This window comes from Biomphalaria glabrata, chromosome 18 (assembly GCF_947242115.1).
Source record: "Biomphalaria glabrata chromosome 18, xgBioGlab47.1, whole genome shotgun sequence".
In the NCBI taxonomy this organism is placed as follows: domain Eukaryota; kingdom Metazoa; phylum Mollusca; class Gastropoda; family Planorbidae; genus Biomphalaria; species Biomphalaria glabrata.
Window position 1 is genome coordinate 11,790,350 of NC_074728.1, and position 19,437 is coordinate 11,809,786.

At 36.7% G+C, this 19,437-nt stretch overlaps 1 protein-coding gene across 2 annotated transcripts; it reads left to right on the forward strand.

Annotated features, from left to right (window-relative positions):
* The first annotated feature begins 5,684 nt into the window (after positions 1-5,684).
* Positions 5,685-16,089, forward strand: LOC106057994 (zinc finger protein 737-like). 2 transcript variants are annotated; one of them, XM_013215361.2, is made up of 2 exons: positions 5,685-5,759; positions 9,577-16,089. In XM_013215361.2, the coding sequence occupies exon 2, from the start codon at positions 9,700-9,702 to the stop codon at positions 11,908-11,910; it is 2,211 nt and encodes a 736-aa protein (XP_013070815.1). In that variant the 5' UTR covers positions 5,685-5,759; positions 9,577-9,699; the 3' UTR covers positions 11,911-16,089. The 2 variants fall into 2 exon arrangements, with proteins under 2 accessions (XP_013070815.1, XP_013070816.1); XM_013215362.2 differs by having other exon boundaries at positions 5,692-5,776.
* The last annotated feature ends 3,348 nt before the right edge of the window (positions 16,090-19,437 follow it).

Genomic DNA, 19,437 nt, shown 5'->3' on the forward strand with positions numbered 1-19,437 from the left:
AGTTCCCTAAAGTGGACTTGTAGTATGCTTGGGTCTGTATTTTCTTTTTTGAAATTAAGGAGGGATAAATTTAATTTGGGTTTATTCATTAGCCAAGGAGGATTCTGAGGGGTTTCTATTTTAGAGATTTGGTCAATGGGTGGGGTTAAATTTTGGATGGGTTCTCTCATTCGAAGGCCCAGCGGCTGTATGACGTTAGGCCTTCGATTGTATAATTCTACCTCTGTGGGGTTAAATATGGAGTCAAAAGCAGGGTTCGTGGGGTTGGATTTTAGCTTGACTATATACTGCATTGCAAGCTTTTTCATTCTTATATCCATGGGGAGTTCTCCAGCCTCCACATGGAGACTTGGGATAGGTGATGTACGAAACGCGCCGAGACAGAGACGCAGGGCAGCATTTTGTATTGGTTCCAGTATTTTTAGGTACGACTTCCTTGCTGCTCCATATATTATGGATCCGTAGTCTAGCTTGGATCGAATTAGACTCCGATAGAGCAGCAGCAAGGTATCTCTGTCAGCTCCCCAGTCCGTATGGCTGAGTACTCTTAGTATGTTTAATGACTTTTGGCATTTCTTCTTAAGTTCCTTAATGTGGGGGAGAAAATTAAATTTGGAATCTAAGGTGAGGCCTAAAAATTTTGTAGTTTTCACGACAGGGATCTTCTTTTTGTGTATAAATAGTTCAGGGTCTGGGTGGAGTCCCCTTAGATTACAAAAATGCATACTAACTGTTTTGGAGTCTGAGAATTTGAAACCATTATAGTTTGCCCAACCCTGAATTTTGTTTAAACATAACTGTAATTTCCTTTCTAAGGTGTTCATGTTTTTCCCATAAGTAAGAATGACAAAGTCATCAACATACAAAGAGCACTCTATGCCAGGGGACAGCGCATTTATGATGCTATTTATTTTAATGTTGAACAGGGTGACTGACAGAATGCTGCCCTGGGGTACACCCATTTCCTGGTCATGAGTGTCAGAAGCGGAGTTGCCCACTCGAACCTGAAATTTTCGATCTTTCAGGAATTCCTCCACAAAACGGGGGAGGTGTCCCTTAAGCCCCATAAGCGCCAGGTCACGTAGAATGCCATGTTTCCAGGTTGTGTCATAGGCCTTTTCTATATCGAAGAATACAGCTACTAGATGTTCTCTTCTGAGTAATGCATTTCTAATATAAGCTTCCAGCCTTACCAGGTGGTCAGTTGTTGTCCGCCCCTGCCGGAATCCGCACTGGTAGTTTGAGATCACTTTATTCCTTTCCAGGTACCAGACCAGCCTACTGTTAATCATTCTTTCCATGGTTTTGCAGATGCAGCTTGTTAGTGCTATTGGTCGATAGTTAGCTGGGTCAGAGCCGTCTCTTCCCGGTTTAGGTATCGGTATAACTGTGGCTTTCCTCCAGCTGTTTGGGAAAGCGCCTGTTTGCCACACACAGTTATAGACCCCTAGCAGGACTGCCAATGAGGGTTCGGGAAGGTGCTTGAGGAACTGGTAATGGATTTCGTCTTCTCCAGGCGCTGTGTCATGTGACTTGTCCAGCGATTCCCTCAGTTCTTCAAGTGAGAACGGTTTGTTGTAGTCTTCATTGTTCTCTGACCTGAAATCAATGGGGTGTCTTTCCTCCCTGGTTTTGACTTTTTGGAACTCTGGCGTGTAGTGTGCAGTGGATGATTTTTCTGCTATTGAGGATGCAAGGCAGTCAGCTATTTCTCTGGGGGACGTGACAGTTCGTCCTTGATTTTTCAAATGCCCTATTGCATTTGATTCTTTCCCTTTGATTCGCCTTACTGCCTTCCAAACCGCTCTAGCAGAAGTTTTGGCATCCAGACTGCCGACAAAACTTCTCCAGGAATTCCTTTTGGCTGACCGTATGGTTTGTCTAGCCTTTGCTCTAGCTATCCTGAATAGCTTTAGGTTTTCCTGGGAAGGATTCTTTATAAATGCAGCCAGTCGTTTTTTCCTATCACCAATAGCACTTTTGCAAGCTGTATCAAACCATGGTTTGCTAGGCCGTTTTGGATTTGCAGAGGTTAGGGGTACAACTTTCCTGGCTATACTTAGTAGCTTGCTAGCAAAGGTATCAGCTGGGTTCTGTTCATGGAGGATATTTTCTGTGATATCCTCAGAGCATCTTTTTTGGAATTGTTCCCAATCGGCCTTATTCAGTTTCCACCGCTGAGGTCGTCCCAATGAAGGGAGATTGTTAGTAATGATGATTGGGAAGTGATCACTTCCCCGTAGATCATTGCTAACTGACCATTTAAAGTCGTCCAGAAGTCCGGGGACGCATACGGTGAGGTCAATGCATGTGAATGATCCAGTTCCTGGGTGCAAGTAGGTCGGTGATGCATCATTAAGTATGCATAAATCATGTTGGAGGAAGATATCCTCCAGCATACGACCTCTTGTGTCGGTATTGTTGGATCCCCACATGGTGTTATGGGCATTGAAATCCCCAAGGATTAAATAAGGCCGGGGGAGTTGTTTCAATAGGTCCTCCATGTCTGTTCGGTTTAATGGAGCGCCTGGTGGTAGATACAGGCTGCAGCAAGTGATAACCTTGTGAAGGGTTATCCTAGCTGCTACGGCCTGTAGTGTGGTCTGTAGTTCTACCCTCTCATGGGGGATGCTATCCTTCACAAGGATACAGACTCCACCTGATGCTCTCTCTGCATCCTCAACATTCTTGGTGTAAGCACGGTAGCTTCGGAAGCTGATGCAATCTTTTAGAAATGTTTCCTGTAAGCAGACAGCTACAGGAGTCTCAGAGTCCATCAGTAGCTGCATTTCCTCGTAATTGGCCTTGAGGCCTCTACAATTCCACTGTACAATTCTGGAATCCATGGCTTATTCTAGATGACCTACTTGGAGCTATTTGGCCTTGGGAGGCCCCCGGGGGGGGTTTCCCTTTATTCCAGTGACCTTGGTATTTTTATTCTTGGGTTTGGATGGAGAGGAGGACAACCCCCTTTTGGGGGAAGTCTTTCTCTCTGGAGAGGGGAGATCCCTCTGGTTAGAGCGGAGGTTATTTCCTCCTCTCTCACCTCGGGCATCCTCTCCGCTTTGATTTCTCCCCTTAGGGAGTTGGTCAACCTCTAACTCAGTAGAGGTTGGGGTGTCTGGCTGGGTTCTCTGAGGAGAACCTGTGTCAGACATGATGTCTCCGGGTTCTCCCGGAGTATTGGTTTTGACATGCTGCTCAGTCTCCATGCTCTCATCAGCGAGCACAGAGAACCTGTTCTTTAGCATGACAACAGGGCTTTCTTGTTTCTTCAGAGGTGTGTTCTTTGGCGGTGTTTTCTTCTGAGTTGGGGGAGGAGGAGGGGGTGGTGGGGTCAATGTGTCCGTCTGTGTGGCTATGGATCTTCCTTTCTTAGCAACAGCCTGGGCGTAGGTCTTTGTCAAGCCGAATTGACCCTTGGGTAGGGCCAGTACAGCCGATTTCGCCTGGCTAAAGGTACATCCGTTTCTTGCCTTGTACTCCTGCACGGCAACCTCCTGTTTCCACACAGGGCAGTCCTTGGAGTAGGCTGAGTGGCCAGCTTGACAGTTTGGGCATTTGAACTGGGCTGTGCAGCCCTTGTCCTCATGACCCTCTCCAGCACATCTGGCACACACAGTGTTCCTCTTACAGACTGCCGCGCCGTGTCCATAACCCTGGCACTTGAAGCACCTCATGGGGTTAGGTATGTAGGGCCTCACTGGAACTCGTAGGTATCCTGCCTTCACATACTCTGGCGGTGTCCTAGTTCCGAATGTGAGGATAATAGTGGCGGTTTTGACCTCCTCACCCTCCCTGCGCCTGGTAATGCGCCGGGCATGGGTGACTCCTTCAATGCCCTCCACTATTTCCTTCTCGGAACATTCCAGTAGGTCCCTAGAGCTGATTACACCTCTGCTGGTGTTCAGACTCTTGTGTGGCATGACTTCCACTTGGAGATCACAGAGTCTTCTGCATCTTAAAAGCCCATCAGAGTGTGTCTTGCTGTCTACTTCTACAAGGAGTTCCATTGTTTTGTGTAGCTTAGACACACTCTTGGGCTCTCCCACTACTGACTTGAGTCCCTTATAGATAATAAAAGGGCTCAACTTGGTCAGGCTTTTTCCCTCCTCTGTGCATCTAACCACCAGAAATGATGGCCAGGTGGCACAGCTTTTTGCGACCTCCTCTTTTTTATCGTCAATTCGTCGTTTCTTGCCCAGACATAGGTCTGGGGCAAGTAGTTTTGTGTGTGTTTTTTGGTCCATATATAGTTTGGTTAATTCGGCACCTGTGCTCCCCACCCGCCATCGAGTCCAACAAGGGGACGGGCCATTCGGATGTCCAGAATGAGCCCGCCAGGGCTACACAGGTGCTATACTCAGTCAGCTGCTACATCGGACATGTGTCCAATACAGCAGCTCCCTGATTGACCCTCCAGCCACCGCCCTCCAGCATAGGTCGACGACCTATGCTGGTAGCTCGGCATGACCAGCCGGTTGACCCAGAGCGGGCCATCTGGGTCTCAGGTCTAGGGGAACTTGGAGCCAAAGTATTGTGTTGTTGTGGTTTATCCTCAGATAGCCACCACTCAAACACCAGGATCTCTTTATCCCCCCTTACCCGTCGCAGTCCACGGCAAACGGACTGGTCTAGGACGTAGTGAGAATTTAAAGTTAAGGAGACAGTGTGATGATCAATGAAGGCAGACTTAGGAAAAGAGGAGGCAGACACAATGATAGAACAGAAGTAGGGCACTTTTGAGCTCCAAAAGTGCTAAGGAAAGAGGAGCGCAGTTTAACGTCATGTCTCGGGACGGTTGAAATTTGAAAATACGCAAAAAGGAGCCGTGAGATTTATAACAAAAGAATATTCACATTGGATTAAAACGACACCATTCTTAAAATCATTAAATTTAGAGACACTTCAGGACAGAAGAAAAAGAAGGTACAGTAAAGTAGCAATAATATACATAAAAAAACTAATAAAATAGTAAAAATCCTCAGAGGCAGAAATAAGTATGCAAATTTTATTTTTTCCACTCATGACTAGATTGACACATGAAACACGCAGGACGTAATTATCTTCTCTTTTGAAGTCACGTCTGCAATTTATAAGATAATAACGCTTGTAAAAGAAAACTTCAACAAGCCGTTTGAGCACGTACGTATCTTAAATGTTTTTTTTCTTAAGAAAATTGCCTAAATTGGTCTAAGATGTGATCTATAGGCCTACATTTCTATTTCTAGATGGCCTTATGGGGAAAATTCAGTATTTTCTTTCAATAATGCATATCAGATTCACGTTTTTCATTAAGTATATCTATAAATTTAGAATTTCTAATAAAAAAATTGTTAAAAAAAGATCAAAATCTAGATGGTCCTAGATCTACATTTTATGGTAAATTTATGTTCTGCTTCTGGCCTACTTTTGGACATCGCTACAAGCTATACTAGTAGTCAAATTTCAAATAATATAAAATATGAAAGTCTAATGAACAAACGAAATAATTCCGGATATTCAGTTTATTTATTTTGAATAAAATATCTTAATCCTGATATTAAACATGATTTGTTTATACTTTTTGTATGATAAAAATTTATATAATGTAATACTTTAAAATGAAAAATATTCTTTAAGTATTTAAATTGAATTTTCACAGTTTAAAATAACGTTTTAAAAAATTGTTTCAGATTGAGAAAAAAAAAATCCGGAACCGGAGGCAAAATGTCCGCCATGATTATCAAAATTTACTCCTTGTTCACAAGAAAACAATAGTGAGCATCTTTAAGGTGTAAATATTTGGTTTAATATCTAGTTTTTTAAAAACCGGACCTTTTAAACTGTCACATTAACAATGTTAAATATGTAATATTCACATTAGCATAATTTTGTAACTTCTAGCATAATTTAAAACTAGGTCAACTTTTGCATTTGATTTTTAGTAATTTTAGTTGAGTCTGAGTGTAGAGTACTGTTACTGTAAGTGTAGTCCCTGTAGACTAGCCCTCTACTCTCTAACTGACTCTCAGACTCAGTCTGTCTCACTCACTCTTGGCCTTGGGGTCTAGATAGAATAGATAGAACAAGAGTCTATATAGATCTCGATATAGACTATAGCATTAGTTTCACTTATTTATAGAATAATTATAGATCTAGTCAAATCTAGTCATTCTAGTGGTATTATGTAATTCTAGATCTAGATATGATATGATATAATTTAATGTAGATTTACTAGATTAGTAGAATAGAATAGTAGAACATAGAGTCTAGATCTATTATTTTATATTAATTTTATATATATATATATATATACATAGTTAAAATACTAATATTCTAATAGTAGATCTAGTAACAAACAGTTTTGTTTTAGATAGAACTACTATCCTTAGTATCCTATAATCCTATATTACTATATCATCATCATGTATTAAATGTATATATTCTATATCTAGACTAGAGAATCTAGACAATCTAGTAGATCTAGATTCTAGATGTATATTGTAGATTTTGTTCGAGCATTTACAGTGCTCTTAATATCACGTAGGGAAAAAAAGGGGGGGGGGGAGGGCGCACTCACAAAATCTAGTCTAGATTCTAGATTCCAGCTAGACTGTATCTGTATACTCTTGTTATTATTAATTAATATTATGATTTATAATAGTGTTAAAGTTTAGATTGCTCTCTATTACTTATGACGACTATAGATGACTAGATCTAGAAAATCTAGATAGAGAACTAGATCTCTAGAATTCATATTGTAATATCTAGACAGTGGCAGTAGTGACAAGATGGTAGAACTAGGTTACTAGTGTTTATTATTTTATTACCAGATCTAACTATAGATCTACTAGATCTACATCTTAAGTTAATATTAATATAGTAATAGTATTTATAGTCCTTTTTGTTCCTTAACTAAGTTTACAGATGACACCGCTCTAATTGGCCTTCTTTCAGAGAGCACGGACATAGATCATTAATTACTGATATAATGAAGTGTAATGAAAACTTTTTAATGTTGAATGTCAAAAAAAGAAATGATTATCGACCTCCAAAAGGAAAAGAAATAAAATAATATTGTTTCTGGGGAGAGCATAAATAGTTCAAAGCTTTCAACTACCTTGGAACTGTGTTAGACAAGAAATTAAATATTATTGCAAACACAGATTACATCACCAAAAAAAGGCAACAAAGATTTAGGCTACTAAGAAATATTTCGTCCTTTAATGTTAGCGAAAAAGCATTGTCAATGTTTTATCATGCTCACATCTAGAGAAACTGCAGTATTTTAAGTGTCAACATTACTGCCCGGTATGGCAATCTGAACAGAAAACATAAAAAGACACAGATCACAAAAATAAATAGACACAAAAACTCTTTATGTTCCTTGGGCAATTAAATCGTTGAACAAAATGTAACTTGCGTTGTAAATTTTGCATGTAATGTTAAAGAGGAAATTGGTTATGAACGTATTGCTATGTATTGTTTCGGTAATGCACAATTGTAAAACAAATTTCCTCATAGATAATACAAAAATTTTATTATTTTAATTTGAGCTCACATAAATGCCTTTAAAAATGTAAATTCCACTTTATTCTAATTCACAGATGTAATTTTCCCTTTTTTTTCTAATTGAAATAATCTGTTAATTCATAGTTAGTTATAAATGCTAATTTCTGTGTTCTCATTTTTTTACTCACACACAAGTCATCAGATTTGTGTATTTAGTTCACCAATCAATCAACACACTGATATCAATTGAGTTTTAACTCTGCATTATGTGTGTGCATGACAAATATTGTCTGAACAAATATTTTATGAATTGGCGCTAATTATCACATGCTATAAATAATAAGTTCTCAACATAATGTTATTGTCAATCGCCCAATCCTTTGAAGAGGAAATGTGAATCTCCTATTAGATAAATATATATAGTAAGGAAAAAATTGTGATAAGCCCAAAATAACACTGTTCTGTTGCAGAGAAATTAATTTCGGTGAACAATTAATAAAAAAAAACACAACCCTCACTGCTAGTCGTGTGGTATGCACTCTGAGCTTTTGTATGAACACTGCCCCCTGTCAACCTCTGAATTCCTGTGGGAGGTGTGGACTACCTAGGATGTTAAATAATCTTCAAATCTCACGTATGTAAAATAGCGCTACCCAACTCTACGAATACAATAGACTTTATTGGATTTAGGTTGATTAGCTATTAGATTTTAATAGTTCCATTCATAATGTTGCCTACATGCACAGCATAATGATACAAATCAAATAAGCATGAATGTTACAAACACACTTAAATATTATTGTCCTTTAATTGAACACTTTCAAATGTGTTTATTTTTATATTTTATAACTACACATTCACTTTAATTACAAGTATGTTGAGTCATACTTCTAGATCAAATTTAAAAGCTTTATTTTTAGATCTAGTGATACAGGTCTACAGTTTTACTCTAAAGTATTTAGTAAACAACATTAGTGGCTTGAATAATTCTTTGATCTATCAAGTTTAAAACAAAAACAGTTTGTTTGATAATATTACAAAATTAATTTTTCCAAGTTAAAATTATAGAATAAGAGAACATGGGCTATGCTTTTTGTAATGACACACAATTTAAGGGTAATTCAAATTGAATAATAAATTTGCAGGAGTAGATTCAACATAAAACTGGAAAGTTATAGTTTTAATGAACTGATTAGAGAGAGCCTGAAACAAGCCCATCACTTTTATTTATAGTTTGTATTAAACTCAGAATTCAAAAGTTAAAGAATCTTCTATTACCGGAGACAGTTAATCTCCCCTACATTATTTACTCTGTATAGAAACTCTTAGCTACCAGAAGACAATGTGTAAAAAAAAAAATATCTTGTTTACACTTCTCTGGCAACCTTAACACATACACCATGTGATGATATAACAAATACAATGATACATTTGCTACATATTCTTTCTTTTGTTATTATCATAAACACTGAAAATAATTTTTTACAATGATTTTTTTCAATTCATGCTTAAGTGGGTTTTTTTGGGGGGTGGGGGTTTGGTTTACAAAACTTTAAAAAATATATAAAATAAATAATTATACTTGATAACTTGTTTCTTGTTAGGATCAAATATTTGATTTAATTTTCAAAAATGTTAATTCTTACAATTTATTAGGTGCCTCTGCGCTGTCTGTGCAGATAAATCTAAACAGAAGTAAAACTCAAATAACCAAGTCAAATAACACCTGTGGCAAAAGGACAGCATTGCAGAAAACACTAGACACTGATTAACAATGTCAAACAATAAGTTTAATATGTAGTGAAGGAAATCACTGAATGCCAATAAGCTAAAATATATACTCTCTCTAACGTTGCCAAGTGTTCTGTGTTTACTTGAGCTACACTTTATATCCTAGTCATGTTGTTACTAGTGGTGTCATTTTTGCTAACTTAAAACTTTACCCTTTTGATGAAACCAATAACTTTTCATGCCACATCCCTAATTGTGTTCTAAGAAATTAAACCTTGTTGTCCTCAGAAAAAAATCTTAGAAAACTGATTGTACAACTTTTTAATTTTGCTCTTTTACTGTTTCTTTCAGGTATGACTCTGGCTGTTCTGGTTTCAATCTGATGATTGTATACATTATTTTATCTAGTGTTAAACTGTACTTTTAAAAATTGCAAACAAGCCATCAATTTTCGCCCTCTATAGATCAGCCATCATGGCTGATAATATGGGTCATCATTCCTCATCAGACAATAAGGGCCATCATTTTGGCCCTGGCCTCTTGGCCAATCAGTTCCCACTGCATCCAAGAGTTGATTCTCTCATGGCCAAAAGTGCTAGTCATGGTCAACAGCATCTGCTTCGACCAGATCTTAGACATGAGCTAGACATAGTCAACCAAAGCATTGGCGTCTGTCTTGACGGCAAACAACGGCTCAATGCTCAGATTGAGCATGAGCATATAAGCGAAGGGTCAAGCAGCGGGGGCACAGCATTTCAGTCAGTTGAGCCTTTATCCTTGCTCGCGAGAGGAGATGCACTTATGACCAAGAATCAGGGCCATAGTCAGCAATCTCGGGGGGAACTTCGACATGATATTGATATGGTTAATCAAAGTTTAGGTGGATGTCTAGATGGAAATAGCAAATCAAGACTTAGTACTCAAATAGATCATAAACATATAAATGAGAGTAGTTCCAGTGGGACTGCATTTCAGCCAGTAGAACCATTATCTTTAATGTCTAGGGGTGATGGAATCATGAGCAAGGGTGGTAATCCTACCCAGCAACACAGAGGAGAGATTCGTCATGAAATGGACATTGTGAATCAAAGTCTTGGCGGCTGCCTAGACGCTAACAGCAGTAAGCAGAGACTAACTTCTCAGCTAGAGCACGGACAGATTAATGAGCCTTCTACTAGTGGGGGCAACTCATTTCAGTCTGTTGAACCTATTTCTCTTCTGGCCAGGGGTGAGGCCTTGATCAAAACTGCAAGTCACAGCCAGCAACATAGAGGAGAGCTAAGACATGAGATGGACATGGTAAATCAGGGCATGGCAGGATGCCTGGACAATGGTGGAGGGGGAAAACAAAGGCTTAACTCTCAAATGGATCATGAACACTTGAACGAGCCCTCCACCAGCGGGACATCCTCCTTTCAGGCTGTTAAGCCTCCACATGATATGAATGACTACTTCATGTACATCGGAAATAACAAAATGAATGTTGAAACATTGTACGGCAACAGGAACAATGAGTTTGCAATAGAGAAAGAGCAAGTTAACAAGAGTGTTGCCACAGATGATGATGATGCCCTCTATAACGCAGTTTTTAAAAGTAACATGTCTACACCTAGTCTTCAGGATGATATTCCCCTCGATAAAATCTACAAATGTGAGTTGTGCAGCAAAATATTCAGTAATAGCTTCTTTCTGCGGCAGCATACATTGTTTCACACTGGAGACAAACAGTTTGTTTGTGGTACATGTGGGCACAAGTGTTTTTACAAGAGTCAGCTCAAAGAGCATGAGCGCACACACACAGGCGAGAAGCCCCACAAATGTCATATCTGTGAGACAGGCTTTGCAAGAAAAGATGCGCTCAAGAGGCATTTAAGGTCACATATGGATGAAAAGCCATATAAATGTGACATTTGTGAAAAAGAGTTTAAACATAAGCCATACTTGCAAATACATAAAAAGATCCATACTGGAGAACGGCCACATAAGTGTGAAATTTGTGAGAAGATGTTCTCCCGTATAGAAAGCCTAAAGCGCCATAGAATTTCACACATCAAAGATAAAGCATATCCATGTAACTACTGCGACAAAAGTTTCAAATGTCTTACCTATTTACATAATCACACCCAGAATCACACTGGACAGAAACTTTATGGCTGTGATTTATGTGAGAAAAAGTTCAAGTATCCAGCCCTGCTAAAAAAGCATAAGATGAAACACACTGGTGAACGGCCGTTTCATTGTGACTTGTGTGAAAAGGGCTATTTTACTGCCACCGAGCTGAAAATTCATAAAATGAATCACGCTGCCACAGATCCACCTTTTCAGTGTGAATTTTGTGGTAAAGGCTTTCACATGAATGATATATTTCAAGCCCATGTGCGGACTCACACAGGTGAGAGACTGAAGTGTCGCTACTGTGACAACACATTCACACAGCAGTCTAGCTTACATGCCCATGAAAGGATGCACACAGGAGACAAGCCATACATGTGCAGCACATGTGGAGTGACCTACACCCAGCTCTCTTCCTACAATGCTCACATTCAAACTCATATTGGAGAAATGCCATATAAGTGTGAGCCATGTGGCAGGAGGTACCAGCACTATGCCAGTTTTCGCTACCACCAGAATGTGTGTGCATTCTACAATCCTCCAGTACCCAAACAAAATGCTGATCCTTGTTAGTGACTGTTAGACCATCTGCTAATTGGATTTCCATTCTTCCTTAGTTGGTGTTAATTTAATCACAAAATTACTGAAAAAAAAATTTAAAACTTTTTTTCAATTTAGAGTCTAATATATATATGTATCTCCACTGATTAAAATGTTAAGATAATCTTACAGTCAGATATGCACAAACAGATGCTGCAATAAATTGTGTGTTTTAAAATACTTTTTTGTGAAGTTAGACTGATTTTCCTATTGGATCATGTGTCACTGTGCTCCTGTAATCTACAAATCATTTGACATGGTTAAAGAACACTTCATGCTTTTCAGCGGATTCATGTATTTACTGTGTAGATGAAGTATTTTTCCAAAGCAATAAAAGAGCCATATATTATGTCTGTGGTTTAGTAAAAAAAAAAAAACTTTTTTTTTCCTCCCAATGTTAATGACCAAATGTATCTGTTGGAGAGCTGTCCTTATTTAAAAATATATAATGTGTCATGGACATTGCATGCTTTTTGGCGTGACTGTAGCTTAGATGAAATTAGAGTAATGCTGAATGGTTTCCATGAAAACATTTTGTACAGTGCTCATGCATGAAAAACTTCATCCCATGTTTCAATATGCCTCTTTGTATCGTGGACAGTTTTGTTGTTAGGTTTCTTTTTTTTTTTTTCCCATTTATGGTTAACACTTTGTCTTTAAACTAAGTGACAAACACCATTCATTGTGTTGTTGTTGTTTTTTTTCTCTCTTTTGTAAATATAGATATGTAAATGAATGTAAATAGCTCTCTTAACACATCTAGATAATGCTGTCATGTATTCTATTCACATTCTTGTGTTTATGTTTTATTTTGTGATTTTTCATTATATACTGTAGACATTATACCATATATACTATAAATTCAGTCTTATATAAATATTATTTATATATATGAAATTATAAATATACATTGACTCTTCTGTCGTGGCTTAATCACTTTTCTGTAACTAGGTTTCTAAAAATTGTTTTTGTTTTGGGCATCTGCTTATGATGAACAAAAAAAAACACCAAAATGCAAAATTATGATGTATTCCTAGAACAAATTCATTCATGTCATTTGTTACTGTGGGAATCTTTTTATGCTATAAAACTCCCTTGTTAAATATTGTTTGTAACTTTTGTTTATATTTTTTTGTCTCTGTTTAAGTAAGTGAATACTCACTTATTCATATACCCATGTTTCTGAGTGGGGAAAATCTTGAGGTCAAATCACTTTTCTATTTCATAACTTTCAATGGTAGACTTTTTCAAGCATTTTATTTTTCAGTTGCTCATTAGGCAAGTAATAAGGTATCTAAATATTTATGTAATTTTTCTTTCATCAAAAATTAATAAATGAAATATTTATTTAGATTAAAAGTAGGGTAGAATTTTCACCTATTTGATAAACATTATTTAGCCACAGCTTTTTGTTGTTTTCCTTTTACTGTGTATTGCTATTTCAGAAATCTATTCTATCCATCTCTTCTTGTTGTTTTTTTACTGTAATTTTTAATCTCAGTTCAGTAAAGAAAAAAAAAAACATTTGAGGAAAAAGGGTTTGGTTTACTGTTAAATTAATGTTCTACTTTATGTAGCTAATACAATAGATCTGATAATATCCATTATTTTGAGATTCTTTTTATTTAAGTAAGCTGTATAGACACTAAGTTACTTCTCCTTCTCCATGCCTCTTAACCAGAACTCTGTCCTATTTCATTTGACAAGAGGGCTGGCTAACCAGCCTAGATTTTCCTACTGTTGTTAGAACTATTAAACTCAAATTTGAGATAAATCTGAGAAATCCCTAACCTCCATCCTGCTTTGAACTTAAAGACACTCATTTATTACAACCATACAGTTTATGCCTGTCTCCCGCTCATTGAAAATTCTTCTTCTGTTGTTTGTAGTTTTTTAAAACAAGAAAGTTGGTTGTAATTTCTATATAACTCAAACAAATAGTCCAACCAGTACTATTTTTTTTATTAGAATATCCTAACAAATAGTGCAGTATCTAACAAATCTTTAAACTCACTTTTAAAGAGCAGCAGTCTACTAGTATAAACCATGTATGAAACAGTTTAGGTTTACATTTATTAAATTCTGTTCCCTTTGCTTATGATGTAATACTAAATGACAAGATATTTTTTTCACAGAGGTTCCGTCTGGTAGTGCTGTACAAGTAGTGTTTTTGTAGCAGTACAGTTCCATTCAAGAGTAGGCAGTACTTTGAATGTCTTTTGAGATGTCTAGTCTTTTAATTTTACTTGTCAGCTTTTGCATATATCTATTTTTCCCAAGCTGTCAGAGCCATCAACAATTCCTTGTTCTCATTTATAGACAACCAAAAAAAAAACTCAATATATGTCACTTGATGTTTACTTTTAGTTCTGAAGAAGTTGTTCTTGCCCTAACTTTTTTTTTTCTTTCAAAATCCTTTTTTCTATTATTGATTGAAAACCAAAAGAAAGGATAAACAAGTCTTAAGGAATATTTCCATTCAATGATAATGGTATGGAACTGCTGCCAAAACCACACAACTTTATCCTTAGGCTTGTTCTACTTTGAGATGGCAATTGTTTCTTATTATTCAAGTGTTCACAATATAGTGACAGTCTTTTACAAGATCAAAGTTTTAGTCAGTTGCTGCCATAGTGTATTATACATATGAATGTACAGTTGAATTATGTTCACATTATTTCCATGCCTACTGCATATGAGATGTGTAATTATTGACTTTGGTTATATTTAAACTGAAAAGAGTCTGTGTACATATTAATGTGTTTCAATGCATGTCACTGCGTATTGGATTGGTCTGTGCTTTTTTTCTCTCTCTCTCTGTCTGTTTTAATCTCCTTCCATCTTGACATGATTTGGGTTAATTATGTCTCGGTGAATGTGCAGGATGATGGCATTTATAGACATTGCAATAACTGATTCTGTAGTGTGTTTGTTGTTGTATTTTACTTGTTTTCGCTGTTGTTGGTTTTTTTTTTTTTGTTTTACTTCATTTTTAACCAAAACTAGAGATGAACTTGAATTTTTTTTTTTTTCCATGTAATGCTTACTGTCATTTTAACTGTAACACAACACCAAGAAAATACCAAATAGTTGTTTTTGATTTTTTTTTTCACTGTTTACTAGAACCTGGCTTTAATGTACATGGATGGGTGTGTTGTACATGAAATGATGCTTTGAAGTATGCCACACTAGCTAGTAGTTATGTTGATGTAACTGTTGGATTATTTACTTTTTTTTTGTAGTGGATGGGGTTTGCTGGAAGGATTTTTTCATTGGAGCATTTCAGTGCAGTGCAATTAATGAAAGAATAGCTATGCTAGAATTGGAATCTGTCATCAGTGTGAGTTAGATCATCAAACAGAGTGAAAATGTTTACAAAGCTGCTATCATCTGAGAGGCTGTGACATAAATTTGATCCTGTCACAAAGCTATTCAAATAAGTATTGTTAGATTTTATTTTTTTCTTGTCTCAAAATTTGTTGGACTGTCTTTAGAGTACGGTCAAGTGTTAATTTTTATTTTTTTTTACCTTTAACAATAGTGTCATTATTAAGTAGTCTTTTATATGAACATTTACTGTGAAAGAAAATAAACTGCCTGCATTTTAAGACTAAAGAGTTGGCAAAAAAAACTAGCAAAGGGTGTTTTACATATTTAAACAATTAATTTGAGAAAGTGTGTGTCTACAGTGTGGATGAGAAAAGTAGTTTTTGCTGTGATAATTTGAGTTGTCTGTTTTTGTTGTCCCTGTAAACATTGTTAAGTGACAATTTATTATTACTATTATTTTGTATTGTTTTATTTTTATACTTTCTTGAAAAAAAAAAATCAATGGAAGACTATAAGCCATATTCATAATGGCTGGTGTTACTGTATAAAGCTGTGTATTTTTTTTTTATTTTACACATATTTTTTTTTTTTATTACTAAAGTCTCTGTCTTAATCTCTTGCTTCATATTATCAGTCATTTTATTTTTCATTATTCTGATATCATAGGAGGATTCTCCACTGGTTTCAATGGTGACATCCATGAGTTACTTCTCTTTGTTTCCCTGACCTAAACAAAAAAAAAAATTAATACTATTTTACACATTTTGCTTTATCTATTATGTGTAGAGCTGTGTCCAATAAAATAATGTGAAAACAGACAAATATTGTGCTTGTGTTTTGCTTTTGTTTGTTACTTTCACATTCTGAATGTTAAATTTAGAGCAAAGGTGTCTTCTTGGTTGGTTCTTGCTCAGCTGAATTTTATATCATTTGGACCATAACCCATTATTCTAGTGTTTACTATTATTCTAGTGTTTACTGCATATCATTATTTAATAATTTCTTGTGAAGTTAACAATGTTTGTTTTTTTTAAAGAAAACATAAACTAGAACTTATTATTGATTAAAAATTGTGGCAGATGTAGCTTTACAATGCAAAGTGACACACTTTCCTATCAATTAAACAAATTTGTACTGTTCTGTTTCTCTTTATTACTAGTTTATATTGTTGTAACTCCAGTGGCAGACTGATAGGGTTAATGTGTGTGTGGCCTACTGACAAACGCGACTCAAACCAATCACACAGGTCAACGGCTGTCTATAGACAAAGACAGTACTGCTAGTACACGCAAATACGACCCGTGCTATGCTCATGTGATCGAAAGCCTTCTCGGATGAGAGACAGTGTGTAAGAAAGGACACTTGAGTTCAAGACAGCAAGGCAGTAAGGACTGTGCGGTACCATGTGAGTCCTTGAGAATGTAGCTATACGAGCAAGAGAGTTTAGTTAGGCAGTTCTGTTAAGTACAAGAAAGCATTTGAAGTTAGTGTAGCCAATTGTGTTGAATTTGGCTGTCGATGTAATTGTAATTAAACCGCTAAATTGTTTATTGAAACTCTTGTTGTCAAGTTCTTGTGTTAGATGTGCTGTTTTATTTAGCAATGTTTACAGAAGGCCTGATAGAGAAGATCGTGACAGTATGTTAAAAGTTTTATATAGGCTCATAGCAATAAAGTCTTTGACTTCAAATATTGATGAGAGGGAATAGCAGAGTTGTATGTGTATCTGTGACCCACATCATTTTCAAATCAAAAGTCATTGTCTACCTGAAGACAGTTGACTCATTGCCTTTCTTCAGCAGTCAGTTTTCTATGGGTCTCCAATGTGTATCTTGTGGCATAAGAGTTCTCCAGTTTAGCTCTTTTAAAAACCATTTGCTGACAGGTGTTTTCTATGCCATTGAGAGCAGGCTGGCATGTGAGCTGGTCTTTTAACATTTCTGATGTGAACCTCTCTTAGCCTGGCCTTTGGCATCATGTGGGACAGGTGCCATACCCAGCACAGCCTAAACACTGTCAGCTCTAGTATAAGCTTATTAATAATTTTACTAAGGTTGTCACTTGCCCATCTTTTTTGTTTTTACTGTCTGCAACGTTTTCTTAAAACAAAAGCAACTTTCTTTTTTAATCTTTCATAGTTTTCTCCCACATCTTAAATAAATTTTGTAAATTAATATCTTCTGTAGTAACTAGTGAAGGTTGTCATTTTGTGTAGACACAATGTTTAAGTAGCAAGACAAAAAATATAGAAATATTTTCTTTGTGAAAGTTTCCCAAGCTATTCATAGTTCACAGTTCATTCCTAACATTTTTTCATCAATTGTTACTTATTTTATTTTTTCAAATTTTGTTTACCATTGGTGCTACCAATGTAAGAATATAATAAGGCTTGTCTTCGAGTCCGAAGATTAATGAGGAATGCAGTATTTTCCGTGGCTATGCAGCCCCAGCTGTGATGTCAGCATAATCAATAAATAGTTATGAAAATATATGACACAAGCAGCAAAGTTGAAGCTTTTTTTTTTTAATTTAATTTTTTTTATCCAAATGACTATTAGTACCAGTAGTATTTAAATTGTATTGGGGGCTTCAAATAAATGTAGGTAGAGTAAAGCTCAACATAAGAGTGCAAAATTGTTTTCTGATTCGAATATGTTGCAAATTAGAGCAGCATTTAAAATATCTAGGTCTAACAATGTGCAATATTTTGAAAAAATAAATGCCACACCTCCTTACACTACATTATTCCAAAATGGTAGTAATCAGGGGTGGACTGGCTATATGGGCAAATGCCCGGTGGGCCGGTGCCAAATGGGCCGGTCTGGTCGCGACCAAAGAAAAAAAAAAACTCAATGCAGACAACAAAAGTGACAGCAGCAAGACACAAAGGCCCGAACAAGTTTTCTTGTTGTTGTTTTTTTTGTAAATTATTGTTACAATTAATTTTGTTTGAAATTTTAAGAATTACACTATACACTGTACGTATTATCATTTGTAAAACGTTAGACCGTACTTTCTGCTATGCATGAGCGGCATGGCCTTCAACACTACTTTGATGTCTTCAAGACTGTTTGGCCTGATCGTTTTGCTGGTCGGCATGGGCCTTTGATGGCACTGCCGTTTTTGTTTTGCTCCTTCCCTCACCCGTCTTTTGGTGGTTCCAATGAAAGTTAACGAAAAAGAGGGATGGGAGAGGTTAAGTAAGAAAACATTGATATAATGCGGCAAAAGGGGAGACAATTAACTCTTTCTGCGATTTGAAAAGAAAAAGTTTCTTGTTGTTTATTTGTAATAACATAGATCTAAAAATACTACACTTAAGCCACTTAAGGCTTACAAAAAAAAAATATTTAATTAAAACATAATTCTAAATTTATAGACATTGATATGTTTATAATATTATAATTAATGGCAAACTTATGCTTATGCTTAGTATGACGTCATTAATAATGAAAATTATTACAATAATTAAAATAATTTATATAGCGCTGTCACATACGATATTTAATGAAAGGAGATTTAGAATCATTTATATTTTAAATAATATATTCATATACAATTGAGAATGTACTAGGAGGAAGCAAGAGCTTTTCACATTTAGAAGTGCCTCCCTAACCGTTCTGCTTTCTCTTATCTTGTAAAAGAATATCTATCTATCTATCTAATATATATATATATAGTTCGTCCATCGTGGTTCGATGATGACCACTTTGTCATCCAGGGGGCTGAGAGCTTTACACTGGGGTTTTATGTCTCCTCGTGTGGCTGGTGAGACCTATGTGGGGCCGGAATGTTCGGCCGCACACTAGACAGGTTATTCCAGCTGGAGCTAGTGTCATTGGCCTTACTTTTCTTCTCTGGCGTTTTTCGTTTTTCTTCTGCCAGCATTGTTCTCTTTTCCTCAGCAACATGTGCGCCGGTTTTCACAGCGCGACGTCATGATGCTCTGTCATGTGCCTCTGTCTCCCAGGGTGTCCCTGAAGCGCTTTCTTTGACCACCTTGCGAGCGCTTTCCTTCGCTTAGTTGGCCATACAATAGTCGTTTAGGGATGCGGTGGTCTTTCATTCTGCATACGTGTCCTGCCCATCGCAGCTGGGACTGCATCAGGATTGTGTGGATGCTTTGCAGACCCGCTCTTTGAAGGACTTGAGTATCTGGTATTTTGTCTT